The sequence below is a fragment of the Vicugna pacos genome, chromosome 7, assembly GCF_048564905.1.
Source record: "Vicugna pacos chromosome 7, VicPac4, whole genome shotgun sequence".
NCBI classification, from domain to species: domain Eukaryota; kingdom Metazoa; phylum Chordata; class Mammalia; order Artiodactyla; family Camelidae; genus Vicugna; species Vicugna pacos.
Genome location: NC_132993.1, coordinates 48336696 through 48361573, shown reverse-complemented (window position 1 = coordinate 48361573; position 24878 = coordinate 48336696). Strand labels below are relative to the sequence as shown.

At 35.8% G+C, this 24878-nt stretch overlaps 2 protein-coding genes across 6 annotated transcripts in view; one reads left to right on the top strand and one right to left on the bottom strand.

Moving 5' to 3' along the window:
• MACC1 (MET transcriptional regulator MACC1) overlaps nucleotides 1-24878 on the bottom strand; it is a 486000-nt gene that overhangs the window by 292521 nt on the left and 168601 nt on the right. The gene's annotated exons all lie outside the window — the stretch shown is intronic.
• The window catches only part of ITGB8 (integrin subunit beta 8), an 82131-nt gene that overhangs the window by 15274 nt on the left and 41979 nt on the right, over nucleotides 1-24878 (top strand). For 2 of the 3 annotated variants that reach the window (XM_072964886.1, XM_006211711.4), the window contains exons 2-3: nucleotides 17514-17599; nucleotides 23188-23359. In XM_072964886.1, coding sequence (XP_072820987.1) covers nucleotides 17514-17599; nucleotides 23188-23359 — 258 coding nt within the window. Of the gene's footprint in view, nucleotides 1-5405; nucleotides 5477-17513; nucleotides 17600-23187; nucleotides 23360-24878 lie in introns of all 3 variants that reach the window. The other variant, XM_072964888.1, reaches the window with a different exon arrangement.

Genomic DNA, 24878 nt, shown 5'->3' with positions numbered 1-24878 from the left:
CAGCAGCAATAGCCTTATGCAAAGTATTTCTTAAATAATGAAACTTGAAAGTTGAAATTACTCCATCTCTGGGCTGCTGTGTTAACAAGCATGACAAATTAATCTTGTTGTCCATTTCCATTAGAGTCCTTGGGTGACCAAGTGCATTGTCAAGGAGAAGTAATATTTTGAAAGAAATCTTTTTTTCTAAACAGTAATTCTCAACAGTGGTCTTAAAGTAGTCAGTAAAATGTGTCATAAACAGATATGCTTTCATCCAGGCTTTATTTCTCCACTTATAGAACACAAGCAGAGTAGATTTAGTGTAATTCTTAAGGGTCCTCGGATTTTCAGAATGGCAAATGAGCACTGGCTTCAATTTAAAGTTACTAGCTGCATTAGCCCCCAACGAGAGGCAGCCTCTCCTGTGAAGCTCTGGAGCCAGGCATTGACTTTTCCTCTCTAATTATGAAAGTCCTAGATGACATCTTCTTCCAATTTAAGGCTGTTTTGTCTACAATAAAAATCTGCTGCTTGGTGTAGACGCCTATATTAGTTATCTTAGCTAGATCTTCTGGATAACTTGTAACTTCTATATCAGTTCTTGCTGCTTCACCTTGCACTTTTATTTTACAGAGACAGTTTCTTTCCTTAAACCTCATGAACCAACCTCTGCTAGCTTCCCACCTTTCTTCCACAGCGTCCTCACCTCTTGCAGCCCTCATATAAAACTGAAGAGAGTTAGGACCTTGCTCTGGATTGGGCTTTGGCTTAAGAGAATGTTGTGGCTGATTCAGTCTTCTAAACCACCAAAACTTTATACCACTAAAACTTTCTTTGTATCAGCAGTAAGGCTGTTTCACTGTCCTGTCATTTGTGTGTTCACTGGAGTAACACTTCTAATTTCCTTCAAGAATATTTCCTTTGCATTCACAACTTGACTGTTTAATGCAAGAGGCCTAGCTTTCAGCCTGTCTTGGCTTTCAACATGCCTTTCTCACTAAGTTTACTCAGATTTAGTTTTTGATTTAAAGTGAAAGACATGGGACTCCTCCTTTCACTTGAATGTTTAGAGGTAACTGTACAGTTATTAATTGGCCTAATTCCAATATTGTTGTGTCTTGAGGAATAGGGACCCTGAGGAGAGGGAGAGAGATGGGGGAACAGCAGGTCGGTAGAGCAGCTGGAACATAGTATTTACCAATTAAGTTTGCCATCTTGTATGGGCATGGTTCATGTGCCTCAAAACAATTACAATAATAACATCAAAGATCACTTATCACAGATCACCATAACAAATATAATAATAATTAAAAGTGTGAAATATTGTGAGAATTACCAAAATGTTGCACAGAGATATGAAGTGGAGCAAATGCTGATGGAAAAATGGCACCAGTAGACTTGGTTAAAGCAGGGCTATCACAAACCTTCTGTTTATAAAAATCACAGTATCTACAAAGTGCAGTAAAGTAAAGCACAATACAATGAAGTCATGCTGTAGATGCTCCTAGCTCTATGTTAAAGAATTCAAGCGCCAGAGTACTCCAGAATTGGCCCTGGAGTTCTGTGGAGCTACCATAGTGGCAAAGGACCTACTAACTGGTTAATCCACTTTAGGACATTTGCTAGGGGGCACTTATTGACAAGCAGGGAACTAAAACACCCAGACAATCTTATGAAGTACAAAATTTCCTAAACTTTGGAAGCCCATCTCTCCAGCACAGTGGACTACTATCTATGAATTTCCTACGAGGATAGAGGATGTGAGTTCCCAAGAACTTTACCCTTAATAGCACAAACTCACCTTTCTAAGGTCTTGAGGACGCTGTATGATAAGTGGCCTAGGATAGTCCAAATTAGTTGGTTATACAAGGCAAGCTGTTGGATGTTACACAGATATATAGTGACCCCCTCCCCATCTAAAAGATCACAGTAGATACCACATGAAACTGGGAGACTGACAGGAAATTCTAGAATCTGAGAGGACATTACCAATAACTTGTATACCCATGCCATACTTGGGAAAAGGCCTTTCATTCATCCCCTTTCTCAACTGTTGGTGTGCAAAGGTGAAGTGTGGTGGAAATCTGGGTGTTTAGGGTTGTTGAGGAGGTCAGGAATCAATGACTACAGTTACACATGTATGTGAGGGCACAGAAATTGTGGAACAGAGTTTGGAGTCTGGTTGTCATTTACCTGGGAATACAGCAGAGCCTTCCAGGCCAGAAGGGGTACATAAACTGACCTACCTCTGCACACTAAGTAAATCTACAAAATGAGTTTGACACGGTAGAGAGGCACTCAAGAGCCTCAGTCATGGCGAGGAAGCAGCTCCTATTTACCATTCAAAAATAATTACACTTGATTTTATATTTAAAAAGGCGGCTTGGGGGTCTTTAGCAGAAGTGTAGAGATTGAACCTGAAAGGAGTATATGTCTAGCTGGGGCATAAGCAGTGCTCACACCTTCCTCTCTAACACTCCTTACTCCCATCTGAGTTTATTTTTCTCTACAGAAAGTGCTAGACATATAGCACTTTCTAGCATGCCAGACATTCTATTTATTTTGTCTATGGTCTGCCTCCTCCCATTAGAAATTGGTCAGGTCTCTAAACCTGGAGGGAAATATGAACAAGATAGCATCTGCCTCAACTATATATCATTTTAAAGGAATAGACACTTAAACATACATTATAATTTAATATATTCTATAATTTAAACTGAGATCCAATAAGTGCTATCACTTAGATGTTTTTTCAACAATGACTGTGTGGAAAGCATAGTTGGAGGTGTGTAAAAAACATTAGGAAACAAAAGGACAAAAATCCTTATCCACATGAGTCTTATATTTTGGGAGAAAAGGAAACAAAATAAAAAGTAAGCATGGTTATAAGTAACTATATAGTATGTTAGAAAGTGATAAGTGCTATGGGACATAGTAGAGCAGATTAGGGGGGTGGGTGGGAGTTGCCATTTTAAATGGATTAGATAGGCTAAACCTCATTAAGAAAAGGGATGTTTGAGCAAAGTCTTGAAGGCAGTGGGAAGTTAGCCTTGTGGATAATTGGAGGAGGGGATCGAAGAAAGGAAGAATATTAAGGGATATAAGAGATGTGAAATAGAGGAAAGGACTGAAGGTGGCAGATTGCTGGTGTCTGGATCCTAGAAGGAGTGAGTGAGACTGAAAGACAGTAGGTGGTGGTCAGAAAGGGTGATATGGGAAATATTGGGATTGTAGAGGGGTTGCAGTTACCAGTAATTACAAGGTCTAAAGCTGTGACCATGGAAAGTAGCTAAATCAGAATGGAGGACAAATAACTGGAGAAGAAAACAAGGAAGTGGGACATCTAGGTTTTGCAAAGATATTCTGCATATATACTGAAATTGCCAAGCATTGAAATAGGAGTAGTGTTGGAGACATGATAAGAAGGAATGAGTCAAAACTGTCTAGAAATGAGAAGGCATCACCATGGGGTCAGTAAATGCCTGTAGTAATTCAGGGTTCTGAATGATATAATCTAACTTAAGAGTTTCAAAGCTGGGAGAGGTTAGGGATGAGAAAGGGAGAATGCCCTGGAAATGGCAATGAGAACTAAGGAGGGCAGCTATCTGCCTCCAGGTCCAGTGTCATGAGGGTTATGGGAGACACAGCCATTACTTGTGAGGTCAGCAAGGGAAGCTGCATCCTCAAGGGCAGATCAAGGTTTTGTAAGGGCAAGAAGAAATAGGAGAAACCGATATACAGGGAATTCTTCTAAAAATGGACTATGAATTTTGGAGAGCACAAAAAGGGGGTTTCTGGAGTTATAAAAGAGTGCAGATGGTACAGAAGATAAACTGTGTAGAACCTGATAGGAATTAGAATCCTTAGAGAAAATGAAGGGCACTTGAGAGTTTTAAGACTACTTGAAGGTACTGATGTAAACAGGGATAAGTCAGGTTAGTCTTTGTGAACTCAAGGTAGCTAGTGGTGACGAGGCTGTGAGTGGCAAGGGAAAGGTGCAGCTTCTGGGGCATGCTCTTGATTCTATGGAAGGAAGAGAAAAAGGTCTGAGAAAGCCTGACTTAGTTCTGGTGTGAAGGCGCTCACTCTATTCAATCTCCTTCCAAGTAGAAGATGCACTTTTTTGGGATGCCTTGGGGTACCCTTGACTCCGGATGTAGCTGACTATCTTGAGAAATACATTACCTGAAGATTATACCTGAAGGTGGTACAAACCAACAGTGCTTTGGAAGTAAAAGAGTTTAGTAAAGATTTTCTAAACTACCTAACATCATCTCCTCCCTGGAGGAATTTGTTTCTTGCTAAATATATTTACATATGTGTAATATGTAAATTATACACACAGTTGCATAATGTACAACTAACTAAATAAACAAATAAAACACAAATAACTAAATAGCATACATACAAATAACAATAATTCAATGCAGAATGTAAGGATAGCAATGCAAATTCTATAAGAATTTGAAGAGAGATCAGCTACACCTGAAAAGATCAGGAAAGAACTGATGGCAGAGATGTGAAAGTGAGATGCGTCAAAACGTATGCTGAAGGACTGGAAGGACTGAAATAGGGCAATGCCCAGGATGATGCTGCAGGCAGAGAGGAGGCATACATATTGACCATGACATAGGATGTTAGGGGAAAAGTGAGAGAGTGAGGTAGATAAAGGTGGGTTTGTTTGAACTTTACTATCCAGGTGGTAGGAAATCATCGAGGGCTTTTTATTTGGCTGTTTAATACAGTAGGCAATAATATATACAGTCAACCCTCAGTAACCAGGGGTTTCACATCCCTGGATTCAACCAACTGCACACTGAAAATATTTGGGAAAAAAATTCCATTAAGCTCCAAAAACAAAACTTTTATTTGCCACACACTGGCAATCATTTCCATAATATTTCCATTGTATTTACAAATATTTGCATGGCCTTAACATTGTATTAAGTGTCATAAGTAATTTACAGATGATTTAAAGTATGTGGGAGGATGGGTGTAGGCCATATGCAAATACTGTGCCATTTTATATAAGGGACTTGAGCATCCTTGGATTTTGGTATGTGGGGGTCCTGGTACCAATCCTCTACAGTACTGAGGAACAAATGTACAATGAATTTCAGTGGGAGATGCCCAAAGAAAAAGACTGTGAAAAAGTTGTTACAATAAAGAAAATGATAAATAAAGAGGGTCTAAACTAGGGTGAAATCCACTAAGGGAGAAGTGAATGCTAAAGATCCTGAGGTAAAAGCAGAAAGTCCTGGTCACTCACAGATTGTTGAGATGATGGTAGAGGGAGGAGTCAAGGTTGACCACAAAGATTTGAAGCAGAAACTAGGAAAATAATGTAATTAACAGAAATAGGTCAGCCAAGTCAGGAAGAGCACCTGGTTGATGGGAAGATGATTTTTATTTGATATTTGCAGCTTTTGACGTTCCAGTAGGAATCTATGTGGGATGTCCAGAAGATTGTTGAAAATTCAAGACAGAAATTTGGGTAAGAGTTTGGAACTGCAGGTACTAATCTGTGGTCATGTGCAAGCAGGTGAGACAAAGTCATGTTAGTTCATGAAGCCATCAAGGTACAGAGTTTAGAATCCTTAGAGAAAATGAAGGGCACTTGAGAGTTTTAAGACTACTTGAAGGTACTGATGTAAACAGGGGTAAGTGAGGTCTTTGTGAACTCAAGGTAGCTAGTGGTGACAAGGCTGTGAGTGGTAAGGGGAAGGTGCAGGTTCTGGGGCATGCTCTTGATTCTATGGAAGGAAGAGAAAAGGTCTGAGAAAGCCTGACTTAGTTCTGGTGTGAAGGGGCTCACTCTATTCCTTTGTCTGAGCCCAAAAGTAAAATGAGCTTTGTAAGAGATGTTGAAGTATTTAGAATCATCTTTGGCTTGAAGATAGAAGAGATCTTACTATAGAGAATGGGATAAAAATATATTATTAAAATGTACTTCAAACTATATCAGTATTAGTGCTAATAATAGTACTAATTACTAAGATACTTAATCTTACATTTGGTATTATTACCTACTCCTTTCAATTTTTCATGCTGCTGAAGTCTTGCAAAAACTTCCAAGCAGAATATAAAAAATAATATTTGAATTAGAAAAAAAATTTAGCTTCCCACAGCTGAATCCATTTGAAGGGGTGTTAAAATATCTTACCCCTTGATCTGAATAGAAGTTATATAAACCAGGTAAATATAGTATAGGGATAAATGACTTCAGTTGACCACAAATTGATCTGTAAGTCAAAAGATTTATATAATGTGCCACTGGTATACTTTTTAAAAAACACATGAAGCAATTTAATATTTTTGTATATGCTCTCAAGAAAGAACTGTATTTCTCCACTATGCTCTGACTGTCCTTTATCTAACAAATAAGCATCTAAGTTAATTTACAATGCTAATTTGAAATAAACTTTATTGATAAAATTTATATCAATAAATTGACCTTACTGTTAAAGATTTACATCATTTAAAGTATCAATTGATGGATTTTTGACAAATGTATAGACCTGTGATATTAACACTACAAACAACATATAAACACTTCCATCCCAGCAAAAGTTTGCTTGTTAAAACATAAAATAATGTTAAAACATAAACAATGCATAATTCTGCATTACAGGCAAGTGATGGGTAACTGATATATCTAACATACAGGGTTTTGGATGATCTTTTAAAATATATCTTTCATATTTTAAATTGTATCTTAGAATATCCCAATAAACTGACAGAATCATACATACTATAAAGCAAAAGTTCTCTACCAATCATGTCATTTTAAATCATGCTCTACTTTTTAAAGTGTTTTTATAGCTCAGTGGATAAAATACAGCACATAGAGAGGAGAAGCATTTTCCCTACCTCATCAGCAAGAAGGCAAAACCTCAGCAAAGTTAAATTATGAAGCCAAGGTCAGAGAATAGGCAGTTAGGAAAAGAACAAGTTGCCTGCTACCCTGTTCCAGTTTTGGCTTCCAGGGTAGAACTGGAAATTCACAAATGGAAACTGCAACTGCAAACACCATTTCAAGTGCTCTTGCCTAATTAGCATACAGCCCAGAACTGTCCCTTGGCAAGAGGTTGGGGAAACACAGTTGTAAAAGGAGAAGCTCTCCCCCATGATGAAAAAGTGCCAACTAATCTGATTCAGGTATTTGGTAAGACATTCAGCCTGGAGCTTTGGTGTTAAAATTAAAATTTTCCTTATATATAGAAATAAAATGAAGTTTGCAAAGGGCACTGAAGTCCTTAGGAAAGTCTTTGGCACTGAGGATAGAAAATAATCCTATTGGGGAGTTTCTAGCATCCTGATCATCTCTGGGGTGGGACTGATGATAGGAAAAGTAATGGCATACTACTAATATGAAAGAATTATTTTCAGCTTCATGGAAATTATTATTGAGTCATCACTTAAGAACTAATAATAGTATTAATTAGCAAAGGTTTTAAACCATACTTTGGAATAACTATCCTTATGTTATTCTCTATTCCATAAAGGACAATGTTTAAGAGAAAAGGCTCTGTAAAAAAAAAAAGCTTAGAACTGGGTTCAAACTTGGTCTCCGTACTTACTAACTTACGTGACTTTGAGATGAAACTTTGCCTAAGTTTTAGTTGGTTCCTCATCTTTAACATGGGGATAGTAGTGCTTTCCTCACAGGACTTTTACAAAGTTTCAATGAGATAACACATGCACAGTGCTTGGTACAGTGTCCAAAACAGAAAAATCACTTGATAAATATTTGATTTTTTTCCCTAATTTTATCGTATTGTATATATAAATTTTGAAGTGGCAGAGTCAGCTATAAGTGGTCTTTGAAATGTAATTACAGGAAAACCAAATACTGAATGAACTAAAATTCACTTTGAGTTTTATTTTCTTACTTAGAATAAAATTCTTTACAATATAGGGTGTTTCTTTGCTGCTCTAATCAAGAGCACACCTGCAACGTGACTTCAGGTTTAAAAGATAAAATGAAAAAAAAAAATGTATTCCTACTATCCTGGGGCATTTTTTTACCTTCTTATCTATGGTATTTGAGGTTTTGACATGAATAGCACTGTGATTTTTTTTTTTTTTTTAGGTGGGAGAAAGGAAAGCCATACCTGCCAAGAGTTGGAGAGGAAAATAGGAAGAGCCCCTGGAACTCTAGTGTGTTAGATTAAAAATATTATTTAGAGTAACAGGGGGAAACCGGTGAATATTTTGGCTTTTATAAAAAAGGAGTGTGCCTCATAAACAGGACAGTTGGAATGTATGGAAAAGTTCCAGTTAAAACAAGACAGAAAGCACATGACTAATATTGCTTTTCCAAGTTAGACAAATGCAGCTTTAACCAGAATTTGCCTCAGAGGGGCCTCTGGAGCCCTCCTCGAATCTTGAGATTTTGATCCTTTTTCAAGTTCCAAGTCTGAAGTAGGAAGGCTATATACTGAGAGATGCTGTTTGTTTGCCTCTCACCTTTCTAAGTTTCCCTCACATTGTCACAAATTCCCACCAGGTGACTGAATGTTAGAGACAAACTGATATGCTCAGGTAAAGGAGCAAATGCAAAACTGAATTTGAGCCTTATCAGGAATTTTTCTTGTTTTATGTTGAATAGCCTGTTTGGCCCACCAAAAGCAACTTCATTGTTTAGGAAATAATATGAACTACAAAGTCATTTTTAAATGCAAATGACAAATAATCATTATACTCTCATCCCCTTCCCATTTCAAAGAAGATATAATTTAAAAACAATCAAGTTTCAACCAGATTTCTGCATTTTACCTACAGGTCTTCCTTGATGTGAAGAAATTCCTTCATCAATAATAACTCATAGCATTTTATTTCTCCTTTCACATTTCCTGTTACCTCAGCATGGATTGCCTTTTATTGTTTTGTTTTATTTTGTGTTCTACATACCAAGCTACTGTGCATTTAGGCCTCAGGATTTATCCAGTTTATACCTGTTTCACCAGTATAATTAATAGTGCCCCCTTTCAAGTTAAAAAGTGGTCTGGTATAGAGCATAAATTTTACAATCACCCAAAGTAGCCTGCAATCAGAACTCTTTCAAAGCAAAGTTGATTAAAATGTATATAAATGAGTCACAACAAACATTTCTGATATGACCCCTTCAGACCAGCCTTCTTGAGGTGACCCATTTCAACACAAATGGGTATTATCAGTGGCTTTTCAACGGGTTCTTCTTATAAATTCCACCATGTACTAGAGTTTTGATTTATGCCATCACAGCCCACTTTCAATACTGACTCATGTTGGGATTGCCCAAAACAGGGCAGGGCAGACTACTGGAATGTGCAGCATTGCCCTAACATTTCTTAACCTGCCCAGCATGGAAAGTGGCTTTATTTTCCCCTTTTGTGCTCCAGAAATCTTTATGCTAGCATAAAACCCTGTAGTACTCACATGAATTGTTTGCTGTGTAACAAGGGAGGTTGAAACTTGTCCTTGAAACAAGGATTAAATATAATAAAAGCCTAATAAACCTGGTTAATGAGGAGAAAATATATTAGTGCTATTTCATAATACTCGCATTATAAGAAAGTTCCGCTCAGTAAGAAGTTATTCAGCCTAAACAAGGAAAAGAATCTGTTTGTTGAATTGGAATTTAATTTAGATCTGAGCAATAAAAAAAAAGTGAATTTGGTGTTTTTGCATCTGCTAACAGTAGCATTCAAAAGCGCTATTTCAATTCAGTATCATTCCATAATATATTCAGAGCTCTTTAGAAAGAATTAACCTTCCTTTAAAATAAACAGCAGAATTGTACAGTATCAGAAGACCAAATGTAAGGAAAAGAAATCTGTCAATATAAGTATGTTTGGTTTTTTCATTTGGAAATATCAAGATGAATTTATCTAGATACGAACAATTAAGTAAACATATTATATTGTCTTTTGAAATAAATAGGTTTTGAAAATGAGGTTATTTAAACATACAAATAATCAGGAGCTATAAAGACCTCAGAAATTAAACTGACAAGTCAAACTCAACTTAGAATATCAATTATTCATCACACAGTTACTGAGTGTGTACCAGGTGCTAGGCTCAGATACTGAAGACAGAAAGACAGTATGTGTAAGCACCTGTTTTCTAGGAACTAATAGTCTAGTAGTCTTATTTTTCCAAGGAAAAGCAAAACATGAAAAAAACAGTCTCTTTAGGGTGGATGGTCTGTTTCATATAAGGAAATGTTATGCTTATCATTTATAAAAAAGCATTTAAATTAATCCTGCTCAAGTTTTACTCATTGATTTTTTTACTTTTTTCATTGATATATAGTTAATATACAATATTATAAGTTGCAGGTGTACAACATAGTGATTCACAAGTTTTAAAGTTTATACTCTATTTATAGTTATTGTAAAATATTGGCTATTTTCCCTGTGTTGTACAATATGTCTTCATAGCTCATTGATTTTATACATAATAGTTTGTACCTCTTAATCCCCTACCTGTAACCTTCCCCTACTTCCCTCTCCCTACTGGTAACTACTAGTTTTTTCTTTATATCTGTGAGTCTGTTTCCTTATTATATTCACTAGTTTGTTTTATTTTTTAGATTCTACATATAAGTTACATCATACAGTATATGTCTTTCTCTATCTGACTTATTTTACTTAGCATAATACCCCCCAAATCCATCCACGTTGTTGCAAATGGCAAAATTTCATCCTTTTTTATGGCTGAGTAACAGTCCAATTCCATACACCCCTCCCACCCCACTCCCACAACACCATGTCTTTATCCATTCATCTGTTGATGGGCACTCAGGTTGCTTCCATATCTTGGCAATTGTAAATAATGCTGCAATGAACATCTCTTATTAATTTATCTTTCAAAACTTAGGCGAAAAATGATCTGAGGCATTGTGTTCATCTGCTGGTAAGAAGGCCCTTAACAGTGGCGTAAGTAAAATTGGGTTGAATTTTCCTCTTAAATCAGAAACAGTTCAGAAAAACAACCCAGAAAGAGGGCAGCAACTCCACAGTAAAGAGTGGCCTAGGCCTCTTCACTTTTGCCATCCTTACTATAGGCTTCCGTGATAAAGGTTACCTCAAGTCTGAAGATCATTGCTGCTATTCAAGAAATTATGTTCATCTTCCAGGCAGAAAGAAGCAGGACAAGCATAAGGCAAAAAGGGGCCTAGCAGTTGAATCAGCCCTCTTTTTCAGGAACTCTGACAGCAGCCATGTTCATCAACTTCTGCCTCCCCAGCCTAGTCATCAGAACTAGTCATATGACCACACAAGAGAAGCTGGACTATGTGGTGTTCCAGTCCTTCTCAATGCTATCTTTAGCAAACCTAGGATACTGTTAGTAAAGTAAAGGCAGGCAAATAGTAATCTCTGCCTGCTACTCTAATTATTTATCACTCTCTGGGGTACATCATGTAGTAGATATTGCTGGTGCCACACCCAGAATCCTTTTATGGGCTGGCACACCATCCCCAGATGCTCTGAATTCTGGCTGTTAATGGCTCATGTTAATGGCTGAAGCAGCCACCTTCTCAGAAGAACTGACTTTCACCAAAGTGAGCCATATGGCTCAGAGATACCTAGGACTTTAACCCATCCTGCCCCTACCCTACCCGCTCCAGGCTGCAGATGACTGACAGCTATAAGGGTATAAAAGCCAGAGCACCCTGGCCTCAAGGTGGGATAACTTTGTGGTGTCAATTTGCTCTGATTTCTGGGTAGGATCAGGCTGAGACCTGACTTGGACTGCACCAACATTTTTGCTTAGTGCCTTGCCCTGTCCTGACTTTTTTACCTTACTTCCCTTCTCATAAATTATTTGTCAAAAATTTATATGTCTGGTTCTTCCTCTGGAGACCTAAGACAATTATTTTTTCTTAGAATTCCCGCACTCTTTTTCCTGACCAACTATTTAAGAATTGAACATTATCATACTATCACTCTTTCCTCCAAATACACCTTTACTATCAGATCTAATCACTGGAACCGCTAACAGGGGAGACAAGAAAGAAAGGAAGCCAAGCTGTTTTTCACTAAACATAAATACAGGTATATGTTTCTTCAGGTGTAAGTAGAGGCAAAATTATTTAGACAAAATGGTTTTCTCCATAAAGATACTTATTTTCATTTACATGGGCTGAATGCTTATTTGCCACAAGTCTGAAAGAAATTAAGCAGTATGTTAGAGGTAGAGCAGAGAAATTTGCCAGCCTAGGCTGAGTGTTGCTGCTGGAGAGTAGTATTTTCTGAATTATAGTTTAGTAACAAACTACAAACATTAAAGTGAATTTTTCAACTAATTCTATGTAAGCACAGTTGAAATATGTATTTGTTGCATAAAAATTATTTTATTAGATGAAGTTTTGCCACAGATGTGTTATTATAATTACTTTAATTATGTTTGCTTCTTTTTCTATTTCAAAAGTAAAATTATGTTTCATGTATTCTGCATACTAATTAAAAAAGCAAATGAAGAACACTAATAAGTGAAGAATTCAGTTTTGTATTATATATATGAACTCCAAGGAAAAAACTAGGTGAAAAAGAAGAATACCAACAGTTGTGTTATTTCCTTGCTCTCCCTACTTTGAGATACTGCCTCAAACACTAACTTCCTTGGAATACATTTCTAAGCTCTTTCCAGCTCAAATCCACCTTTTCTAACGAGCTTTCACCTTTTCTCCTTTGCTCCTTTACTTAATCCTTAATAAAATTTAACTGTGACTTTGGTTCTGTTTCCTGTGCCTGATTTTCAAAGAAGTAGCTCTAAACCACCTCCTCCTCCTTCCCTATATTTTTAGGGGTCTTTAGGAATAAGTTTCTCAATCAGAATTTGGAATAACTAGGTAATTGCCAGTGATTAGAGCACTAATCTATTTCTTTGTTTTAATTTTTATATCAAATGATAGCATACATTTCTGTGTACAAGAGAGCTTTCAATAATCAAGTAATGTATTTTGAAGATATCTGTAACATTTATATGACTATGATATGCATCTAGAACAAGAAAATCCTGAGGTTATACTCCAAACTTAGCTCAACTTGCCTGGTTTTGACTGTTATCAAAATAGAATATGTATCCATTATAAAAGTGTTTACTTTGTTGCTTTTTAAAAAGGAAGCAGTTTTATATAATTATATAAGTTTAATTTAATTAGTATAGTAAATGCAATTAGGAAGAGGATACTGTCTGGGAAAAAATGCATTTCTGCATTTTTCACAAATCATTGTCTAGGAGTAACAGGAGAATCTAAAATGATTGATTCCAAATACCAAAGGCTATAATCTTTAGCAGTTCTCATTGTTCATTCTTCCAGATAACTATAGACAGCCTTTAAATTTTGTTGAAATTTTGTGGTGCAGACTTTAGATCAGAAAAACACTAGAAATGTTTCCTAAAACTTTCACTTGATCTGATCACTCAACTTAAAGATCCCAATCTAAACATTGAAACTTCTACTGTCTTCTTTAGGGGTTTTTTGGTTCATTTTTTCCCTCCTTTCACTTCTATAGATTAAACATTCTAAAAATGATATTAATAAACACATCACTTAAAACAAAGAATATGTATCATGAATATGTAGTTTTCTGACTTTTGTGTGCTCTCTCCTATTGATGGTTGATATTATACTTCATAACAGACAGCTGTAGAGGTCATTTCACATGTATCATAAACATTTAATTCTGGAAAATAATTCAAAAATTATTCAGATTAAGTCAATGTTTACTTTGTAAAATGTGAACAAAATGAAGGTGTTCTAAGAGATTTTCATAAATTCAATTGTAGCAATGCCAAATTGTATTTGTAATAGATTGGACTGATGTGTGTATATTTGACTAAATTGGCTTTGAGAATCATTTTTAATTAAATAAAATAAATGCAGTATCTTTTAACTTAATGGTTATTTTCATGTATTAGCTATATTTTTAAAACTTTATGAACCAAGGGACTTTAATGTTCTAAAGACAATCAATTACATTTACATTTAATGCCTTCCTTTTTTTAAGGTGGAACTAAATATATACACATATGTATGTATACATATATACATCTTTGTATATACAGACACGTAACTTATTATAATATTAATTATAATAACATTACAATAGTCCCATTACTGAGTGCCAAATATTCCCTTAAGCACTATTTTTAGCATGCTAATACTTGCTCATTTTATTTCATATCAGTATTTTGATACAGGTATAGTTAGTCCTGTGTTACAGTGGAAGAAACGGAGCCTCAGAGAATTTAGGTAACTAGCCTAAGGGCACCTAGCTGCTAAGTAGCAGTGCTGTGGAAATTTGGAATTTTGTTCCCAGTAACTACTTGCTACCTCATCATGTCTGTAACCTCCAGGTGTAACATAGTGAGAAAAAGTTAATACTTTTAAACTCATGCTCATAGATCAAGGAATAGAATTATTCAGCATGTACACACTTACTAAGAATAGGATATTAAATCGTTTACTGATTTCTGTCATGGCGGCACACTTTTTAATGACATGGGGTTTGTGATGTACTTAGGACTAAAACAAATGGGCACAAAAGAGAGTTCTGAGGATATGTGGTTTAAAATATTATCATTCTGCTTCCATTGGTTTAAGAATTTAATTAGGATCCATAAAAAACTATCCATAATAAAAACAGTGCTAGAACATAAAGAACAAGGTAGTTAATGCCACATTACTAGACAAATAGCTGGACAATTAGCTACTGCTAACACAGAGAGGGAAGAAGAACCACTCAGACATACTCTCTAATGGGGTGTCAGTACTCAAGGCTGTAAGGAAACCACCTTCCTGTGCTGCTGCATTAGGGAAGGGTATGGACTGAGTAGACCTGGAGGCCAGTGAGATACACATGCACACACACAGATTCCTAACCCTTAGAATCTAATAAGCCACATAGTAACAACCATTCAGTATAAAGAATTCCTATAAATGGTATGATATTTTCATGTTGGGTATTTACTTACTTGCATATTTATCAATTGAAAAGAAAATCCTTAAAATTCTGCTAACCAAAGTGTATCTAGCTTGTCTTCTGTAAGATCTAACCATGACACTCTCCAGCAGTAACATTTGACCCTATTCCCACAGAGTTCAGTTTATAGCCTTCCTCCAGTTCTGCAGAACCATAAAGCCCACCTCCTCTATATCCATTTACGGGATCATTTTTCCTGTAGTTAAGTAGACTCAGAAATGTCAGCCTTGGAACCTGGGAAATACTGATAGAACCAAAGTCTCTATCTCTCTTGGTCATCATCCTTCTGTGTCTCAAGTTTGAGAACAGAGGTTGGCACTAGAACTTTCTAAAGAAAACAATTGGAAAGAAAATTCAAAGAAAACAGTATTTTGCTTGTAAATTCATTATTCACTACATGTGCTATAGAAGTCAGAGCCTGATTTGAACTTGAATCTGGGTTAACTTAAGACACAGTCAGACAGTCATTAAAAGTAAAGACCAGAGTCATAGAATCTGCAGCTTTTCTTCCAGGAGACTGCAATCATAAACTGCCAAAGCAAAAGTCCTACCCATTCAATGAAAGGCTTGGTCAAGTCTGATCTGAAATAAACTTAATTCCATGTTCCAGTTGGATCTAGCTTAAGAGTTGGTAAAGGTCAAGTTATGTCTGCAAATGTGCTTGATTTCTAGGCCTAAATTGGTTTTCTTTATGGGAATAAAACTAAAAAGGTCACTCCCTCTTCTGAATACTTTAGGAATAAGCAGGTTTTTACAGTTTTGCAGGCTAAACCAGATGGAAGGTTTTTAGGTTACTGAATCTTCATAGTTGGTGACCACACTAATAGTAAAGGGAGCCCAAACATTAGTTATTTTTAGTCCTTAGAATTCTAGGCCAGTAAAGAAAATTCTAGGCCAGTATATCTAGATCAGGGGAGAAGTTCTGGATAATGTATTTTAAAAGTTGATATAAAGCCAAGGACAAAAGGCACAAGGGGACACAGAGAGGAGATAATAAAACAACAAGGTATTAGGGAAGAATGCTTTTAGCTTAACTCTTTGGTATCTGGGGAAATACAAGGAAGAGTGCTCACTACTACCCAGGGTTAGCATCTCTCTATGTCCACTCCCCTATAGTTCCTCTCTGTCTTCACTGCCAGCACCTATCCCATGTCACTTCCAGGTCAGAACTGTTTTAACCCTGTCTTCTAGAATATTGAGGCAAACTGAAAGAGAAGAAAAAGAGAAACCAATTAGATAGAGACAGTGAGAGATTTTGTGGGCTCTATCTCCTTTCAGACTACCATGTCCATGTGTGACTGGGCACATACACAGTATTCTTTCATAACTATTACATTTTTTAAGAGATAAAGACAAATAGGAAGAAACAAAATGAGATGGCAAAGAGACACACTAGATATCACTGCCTCCTGGAAGCCACTCTTAAGCATGCCCTCTTCCCCAAATGACTTCTGCCCTTCCCTCTAAACAGAGTGAAAAGCTCTTCCCATAGTGCACTGGTGGTATCTCTCTTGTTGTGCTTATCACACTGTATTTTATTGTCTGTTTATATAGTTTTCACTCACCTGGACTGTGAACTACTTACAGCCAGGATGTCAACATTATTTGCTGCATGCCTGTGAATGAGCTGGATAGAATGCTGTGTTTTCCAGTGTCCTTGGGACATTTCATAGGAAAGTATGGAATATGGGAAACATGTAATTGTTTCACTAAAACCTCATAATTAAATAATTTATGTCTCTTTATTATATTTTATGTGTTTAAATCTATAATGATAAGCCTCTTTTTCATGATGTAAGTAGTCAGTGGCTAGAAGGATAAAGGTAAATAGTTTTGAGGTACAACTACATTATTGAAATGTCACAGCCAAGTAGGGGTATCTTTGGAAAAGTGAATTGGTCATGACCTTAGAGTGATCCAGTCAGAGAAATCAAATTAACTAAAACAACTCATTCATTTTAACCACTTTACTTCTAAAATACTGAATCATGTCATTTTATTTGTTTCTGATATGCTTCAAACCAAAATAATCAATATAATGCAGTCAGAATTACAAGGTTAATTACTCTGTATTAATTAATTATTCCATATGTCCATCAAGATGTGTCTCAGAAAGTGCATTCACTGATGCCACATGTTGGAGTTGACATCTCTGTATGATTATTTTTACAGGAAAAACTCTAGATCTAAAAATACCTCACTGGTTCAGATAATATGAAATACAGTGAAACTTCAGCACACTAGAAAATTTGGAGGGTCCTCTACCATTTTAGGAAAATTCAAGCCAAACACCCAAACCTAACTAACATCACATTTTTATCACCCTCCTTTTCCCTAATCTTGTAAAATCAAATAGTAACTACCCAGGAGATATGGTATCTATTAATTGCAGTGATCAGGTTAATTCTTCTCAAAGAAATTATATATTTTTGATATCATGTACTTAAAACTACTGGGCAGCTTATTTTAATTTTCAAAATACATTTTTGTCTAGAATTGTACATACATCCCAATATGAGAGTATACCGTAATGCCTCATTTTATCCTCCATTACAGAAGACAATAGATGTGCATCTTCGAATGCAGTGTCCTGCACCAAGTGCCTTGCGCTGGGTCCGGAATGTGGATGGTGTGCTCAAGAGGTGTGCCTTTTTCTTTCTCTCTTTCCTTTCTTGTTCTTTTCTTTTCCCCTCACAGTTGACCAGAATTCTTTCTAGCATGATTTCACTGTCCTAATATTCTGTGCCTTGAAGATGCATCAGGAAAAAGAAAGATACTGCTGAGCATCAGGAAAATTTTATTTGGTTTTATGCTTGGAAGCAGAGCATCTGGCTGAATATAAAATAAAGTATAACCTTTTTATTAGGAAAATTATGGTAATTTTGAAATGAAGTGCAAACCATTTTATGTTTTCCATCTGTTCTATAGAGAGAACTGGCAAACACGGATAGTAATTTTTGATAGGTCAGTAAGCTTTGTGTGAATTCTTGCTGCAGCTTAGGGCATTAAGTTATATATCAAAGTTGGATCATCATTTTGTACTTGTTTATTAAAGAAAAGCAAGCTAATTTATTGGTCCATTTCATTTGTTTTTATTTGAAATACTTGGAGATAAGTGATTTACTCCATTTCATAACACTGTACATCAATTCACTGGTCACATGGAAAATGGGAGGCTTTTCTTTTGACATGTGGCCCTGCAATACGGTGCACATTTAAATTCTTTGGAATGGAGAAAAATTCAGAAAATGTTTATTCTTCAAAACTAGTGTTTTAATATTCTAATAAGAGTAACATATCTCAATAACAAAACTTTTTAGTAAAACAATACATTCCTTCTTTTTTGGCTTTAAAGTTGTTTTGAGCTTTTTCTTTTGTTCATAGTCTTCAACCAGAACTACCTTATATAGTAAGGTTCAATGAGGAAGCCATCTGCTAATTTGGGGTTTCTTTCATGAGATTTCCTAAGTAATTTTACAATTATTTATATAGTTCCTTGGAATTGGAACAAATAGATGTTTAATGGCCTTTTGCTTGACATGGAGAGAAATCTCTAGCTTTTGTATCTTCTGATTTAGCTGAAAAGCTGCACCTACCATCATCTTTCCAACCTCTCCTGTTACTTCTTGCCCTTAGGCTTCCCCTAGGAGGAAAAAGAAATCTGAAAAACAATAAAGGATGGTGGACATTACTTTCTTCTATGCAGCAAGTCAGTAAAAGAGTCAGAGGAGAGGTTCAGGGAGAGTAGCCATATCTGAAAGTTAGTGTCTCTCCTATTGACAGCCTGAAGGCTTCCTGGATATACTCTGGGCTTTACCAGTCAGAAAATCAGATGCCACTCAGAGCTAGGCAGGGCTTCACAAAAAAACCCATGGATCCAGGCAATGTCATAGAGAGGACAATTCCAGAGTTTCTGGGGCGAATTTCATCGCTTCTTCATCACTTCTTGGCCAAATGACCAGGCAGAACTCACTCTATTCTCTGAATTTCCTTTTCTTCATCTATATAACCTTGAGTTTTGAGTTTACATCCAGGTTTTTCTCTGTCAGGAATGTTTCATGGCTTGATATTTCCTGACCCTCACCCAATACTCCATTTTAGATTTTTAACATCACTGAGGAAGACTGTTAGAGTTGTGAAATTTTGTGCTGACTTGATCTCAGTTGCTGAGTAGTTTAGTGAGTATCGTTTAGAAGAATTTTCAAAAGGAAGTTCAGAAACCCAGTTGTCAGCTAAATGTAACATGCCAGCCATATACAACGTCAGGTTCCAGAGAGCACCCATCTCTATCTTACAAGTCTGCTGGCATGAAAAGTGTGAAGTCACAGTTATGGCGGGTAGCAATGTCAGTCCTGCCACAGAGGAGGGATTCTGAGTATTCAGAAGAATGAGTGGTCAAACAGAAGGATGTAAGCCAACAGGGAAGGTGGAGTGGTTGCCAGAGGTGTCCGTTGGTCCAGTCCTCAGAAGGGGATCTCAGAAAACATCAAGAAATGATTTGGCTGTTCAGGTCCCCCCAAAATTTTTCTATGTAGTGCAGGGTGGTCTGCTTTGTGTGTTGAAAAAGCGGGCTGTGAAATGAAAGCATCTTGGTTTCAAATTCCAGTTCCATTGGTTTCTAACTATATAAACTTGGAAATGTTAAACTGAACCTCAGTTTTCCCTAACTCTAAAATGGAAATAGCAACTGTAGCTATGACACACTACTGTAAAAATTAAATAAAACTGTATGTGGGAAGCATTTGCTTAAGAAATGGGAGTAGTTATTATAAGAAATTCAGTGAGACTCTGGAGCAATTCATTCAGGCTTAGGAAATGAAGAAAATTGCCTGTGTTAAGAACACAGCTTCAGGAAAAACAACTAGTGTTGATACTCAGTCACTGGCCATATCATTAACAAAAGGAGCTGTCCACTCCCTACATGCTGACCTGACATCATCCAAGGGAAGAATGCAATGGTTAATTTTGAAAGACTGTTCACCATTTAGGCACATACACAAATGATAGTTTTATTTCTCAGCCAGCAAGGGCAAAGGGACAAGAAAGGAAGCTGCAGTTTTTTTCTATTCATGATTAGAAGACTAAACATTAACAAATTAAGCCTGGTTTGTATAATTTTCAAGGCTGGTCAAAAGTAACAGATCACTAGAAAATTTACACAAGGCATCATCAATTTGTCTGCATTTTTGTGTATCATGTTAATCTGCCATTCTATATATTTTGCCTTCTCTTTTCTCTCCAAGCTACATAAAAGTAACTGGAAAATACTTAGGATAGACAGAATTGTATCAATATTACATAGTTTAATGGAAAATATTTAGGATAGACATAATTGTATCAATATTACCTAGTTTAATGCCTCATGTTCCTTTTAATATATGTGAAAGACTTGACATGTTTTGAAGACTTCTCATTCTCTCCTGTCTGATATGTCAGATACAGGTTGTGACTGCATAGGCAAAAGTTTGGAGGGAAGCCTTGAAGAATAATTAAACTAAACTACAATATGAAGGGCATACATTGTCAAAAGGAAGACGATAGAATTCTTTCATTTCTGTGCAGATTGCCATGCTCGAAGTCAGAAAGACTCAGAAAGGAGAAAAACCTTTTCCTAATTACATCCAGATTATTACATGAAATGGATAAAAGTAACAACTGATGAAAAGCCAAACAGGGTAACTTCAACCTGGGCTTTTTATTTTCAAAATGGTTTTAGATGCAGACAGTTGGAGTATGACTTTGCTTGAGTATTTCTTGTCGAAAGAGTAAAATATGAGAATTCAAAGAAATTAAAATTACACAAAACACCAAAATTAAAAGGGTGTGGTTTCAAATTATTTTCTTTTACACAAAGTGGGAAGTAGGTCACAATGGGTAGGGGCAACATTCCATTCTTTATTTTGATGCCACAGTCTTTTCTTCCCATTTTAAACCTAATTGTCAAGTTGGAAGTGTTTTTCTAACTTAGTTTTTACAGTGGAATAAAAACAGCCATGCTGATTCAGACATTGCAAAAACAGTTGAGAATTTTCTTGCCTATTTCAGCAAAACAATTTGACATTTAAAGGTCAAATGGCATAGCTGAATGTATGGCTGCAGTGAATTAACCACACTCCCTTCTTTTCCATTCTGTATATACAAATCACAAAATTCCTACCTGAAAAGAAAAATCATAATTATTTGTATTTTATTTCCTGATTTGAAATCCTGGGGTTTTTACTACTGTAAAACTCATGTGGTCCTTGGATTGCGGCCTGTCATGGGAGGCATGAATGAGCATACATATACTAAGCCTTATGTGCCCTCAGTATTCCCCAGGTTCTGGGACAGATGGGATCCCCTCATTTAGCCTGAAGCTTTCTGAAGAAGAATGACATGTGTGATAGCAGTGTATGCCACCTTTCTCTGAGGGCTTCCAAATTGTTTAAAACCTAAATCTCACATTCAGCACCTCTAAGTTTAATCAATAGATAGCATGAATTCAGATACAAGAAATTAAGGCTTGGAACATTTTAAATATCAGGCTAAAAAACTAGGTGTATGGTCATCAACAAAGCAAACTAAATTTTTCTGTTCCCATGAAGTCATTCACTAAATGACATCTGGAGAGCTTGATTAAAAAGAACATACTCTCTTTTGTCTTTTAATTATATTTATATTACAAGTTTGAAGCACACTAATTCAGGATTAGTACTGTAGAGGGTTACATAGTAAAAATTTTTGTGTCACATACTGTCTGTTGTACATTCTTCTTATCCTTTTTGTTTTACAGCATTTAAAAATGTAAGAAGTATTTTTTAGCACCCAAGCCACACAAAAACAAGCCATGGGTCATATCTGTTCCATTGTCCCCAGTTTTCCAATCCTTGTTCTAAATTGAGAGAAGAATTAAATTAGAATTCTTGTATGAATGTTTTTACATTGCCTACCAGCATCCCATCTAATTACTCACCAGTGCCAGGGATCTCACTGTTCTTAATTAGTGATCTCATATTCAACTAATATTAAATTTGATAATCTTTCTCCATAACTCTATGACATTCTGTGCTTTCCCTAAATTTAATACCTATGATAATTAGTTTACTCATTTAACGACTGAATTTACTGATGGTCTGTTGACCCTTTGATGATAGGGACCCTGTCTTATTCCATTCTGTATCCTCCTCAGCACCCAACAAACTGCTGTCCCTGAGTAAGTATTCAATCAATATTCCTTGATTGAATGATTAATTGATTGGAAATGCAATTCTTTGAATCAGCTGAACTAAAAGGGGAATGGCTGAATGCCAGATCAAAATAGCCACTGCCAGAAAGATCACTGAGCAAATATCTGGCTAATGTGTAAGCAAATATCCCAAACAATTCAGGCCAACATTACAGATAATAAACTATATATCTATACCTTTCAATGTATTTCTGTTCTTAGGGGGAAAAAAACTTGAATGTTTACATGAAAAATAAAAATATCAAATTTTTCTCAGTCAGGATAAATTAAATTTTAAGCTTGCTCCATTGATTCTCAGTTTATTGGATGACTACTGATAACCATCAACTAACCAATGCTGAATGGTAATGAAAGTTTCATATTCAGTTGTGAAATCAGGAGAATTTGAGCTGCAATTTTATATCTTCCAGTCTCTCTATGAGTATCTTCCTTGGTTTTTTGAATTACTTACAGGCTGTTGTGTGTATAAGAAGCTGGGAGATGTTATAGTCTAAGAAAAACAGATTTTTAATTCATTCTTTTTTAAACGTTCATTACCTAATTAGGCATATGACTTTTGAGAACTTGCTCTCATATTCCAAACATAACAGTATATAGTAAACATAACAGTGGGGTTCTTTGAGAACTGAAGCTTACATTTGGAACCACTGAATGGTCTATTTTGACTAAATTTTCTTTTGGAGGAATCTTTCCAAAGTAAAATATTTAGAAAGAATTAAGTTGGTATAATGTAACAGTGAATAGTTAATAATATTTAAAGCACTTGGTTCAAATTTCCTTTTTAATATTAATTTTATTATTTTAAAATAAGATTTAGAAAGTAAAGCTTTATTTAAGACAAATTTGCCATTACTCTTATTGGAAACATGAAGCTATTTTGAATAGTTGTATAATTTGTGCAATATTAGAAGATGGCTTCTTTGCAATATTTGTTAAGTGGTTTTCTTTGGTTATAACTGAGATGATATACACTAAAACATCAGTGATTTTTCTTCTTTTAAATAGGATTTCATTTCAGGTGGATCAAGGAATGAACGCTGTGATATTCTTTCCAATTTAATAAACAAAGGCTGCTCGATTGATTCTATAGAATATCCATCTGTGCATGTAATACCAAGTGAAAATGAAATTAATACCCAGGTGACACCAGGAGAAGTGCTGATCCAGCTGCGTCCAGGTATGGTTATTTTCTTTTTTTTTTTTTAACATTTTTTATTGATTTATAATCATTTTACAATGTTGTGTCAAATTCCAGTGTTCACAATTTTTCAGTCATTCGTGGACATATACACACTCATTGTCACATTTTTTTCTCTGTGATTTATCATAACATTTTGTGTATATTTCCCTGTGCTATACAGTGTAATCTTGTTTATTTTCAAATAGATTTATGATGATTCTTAATTTGAAATTATATTTAGTTTTATTTGCTCATATTTAACATCTTGTGCCAGGGTAAATTTTTATAGTAGAAATAACAGTGGACTCAGGATCAAGAAATGAGAATTGTAGTCTTTCTTGTGCTTATAGCTAGTTAGCTGTGTGGCCTCAGACACTTTGCAAATCTGACCACATGATATTATAATTATGTGTTTCTAGACTTGATCACATTGTACTATAATTGTGTTCCTATGCCACTGCCAGCTCTGGAAGAGAGAACATGTTTTATTCCACTTTGTTTCTCCAACGTCTAGCAGAAGGCTGGCATGTAGTAAGCACTCCATAAATGTTTGCTGAATTTATTAGTTGACTAATTAATTAGTAAGAGATGTGAATATAGCTAAGTCTTAGAGCCTTTATGACAAACTTTTAAACACAAAACTACAATTCCTAACTATCATAATTAACTTGAGCTGTACTGTGATGGCCCTTGAGATTAACACATTCTTTTCCTCCTACACTTCTCTTGTATTTGTCCTTCCACATATTGTATTCCACAGTTTGGTACATGTAGTAGGCCACTGGAAATTATTCATTTTCCGCAGTACCAGAGAATCCCAATATACAAACTACATATGGCAAAATAAGCTCAGGTACAAAGACATGCATCACTCAGTTAGAAGCATTTAGTTTTAAGCAGTATGCAATTGCTTTCAAGCCTTCATTATTTCATTTGGGTGGTCTTTTTATTAAATATCTGAATAACCACTATCAACATATTGACCTCCCTATTCCAAAGCTGAGCTGTCTCTTGAATTATCAAAAAAAAAAGTCTATTTCTTTCTTGGCCCTAGGCATATTCCCAGCTTCCAATTAAAACTACTCTTCATCATATCAAACAATTATAAAGCCCAGTATGACATATATCAGTTGGCTATACAAAAATGAAAGTAATTAAGTTGGTAAGATTATGATGCTTTCTACCTTCTATTGCTGCCATAACAAAATATCGTATACTAGGTTGCTTAAACAACAGAAATTTATTTTCTCACAGTTCTAGAGGATAGGAAGTCTGAGATCAAGGTACTGGCAGATTCGGTTTCTGAGGACAGAGAGAGAGTGACAGAGAGACAGACAGACAAGGAGCTCTCTGTTGTCTCTACTTAAAAGGGCACTGATCCCATCATGAGAACCCTATCCTAATGACCTCATTATTTCCCAAAGACCCCATCTCCAAACACGACCACACTGTGACTTACAGTTTTAACATGTAAATTTGGCTGGGGACAAAATTCACTCCACAGCACTTAATATAT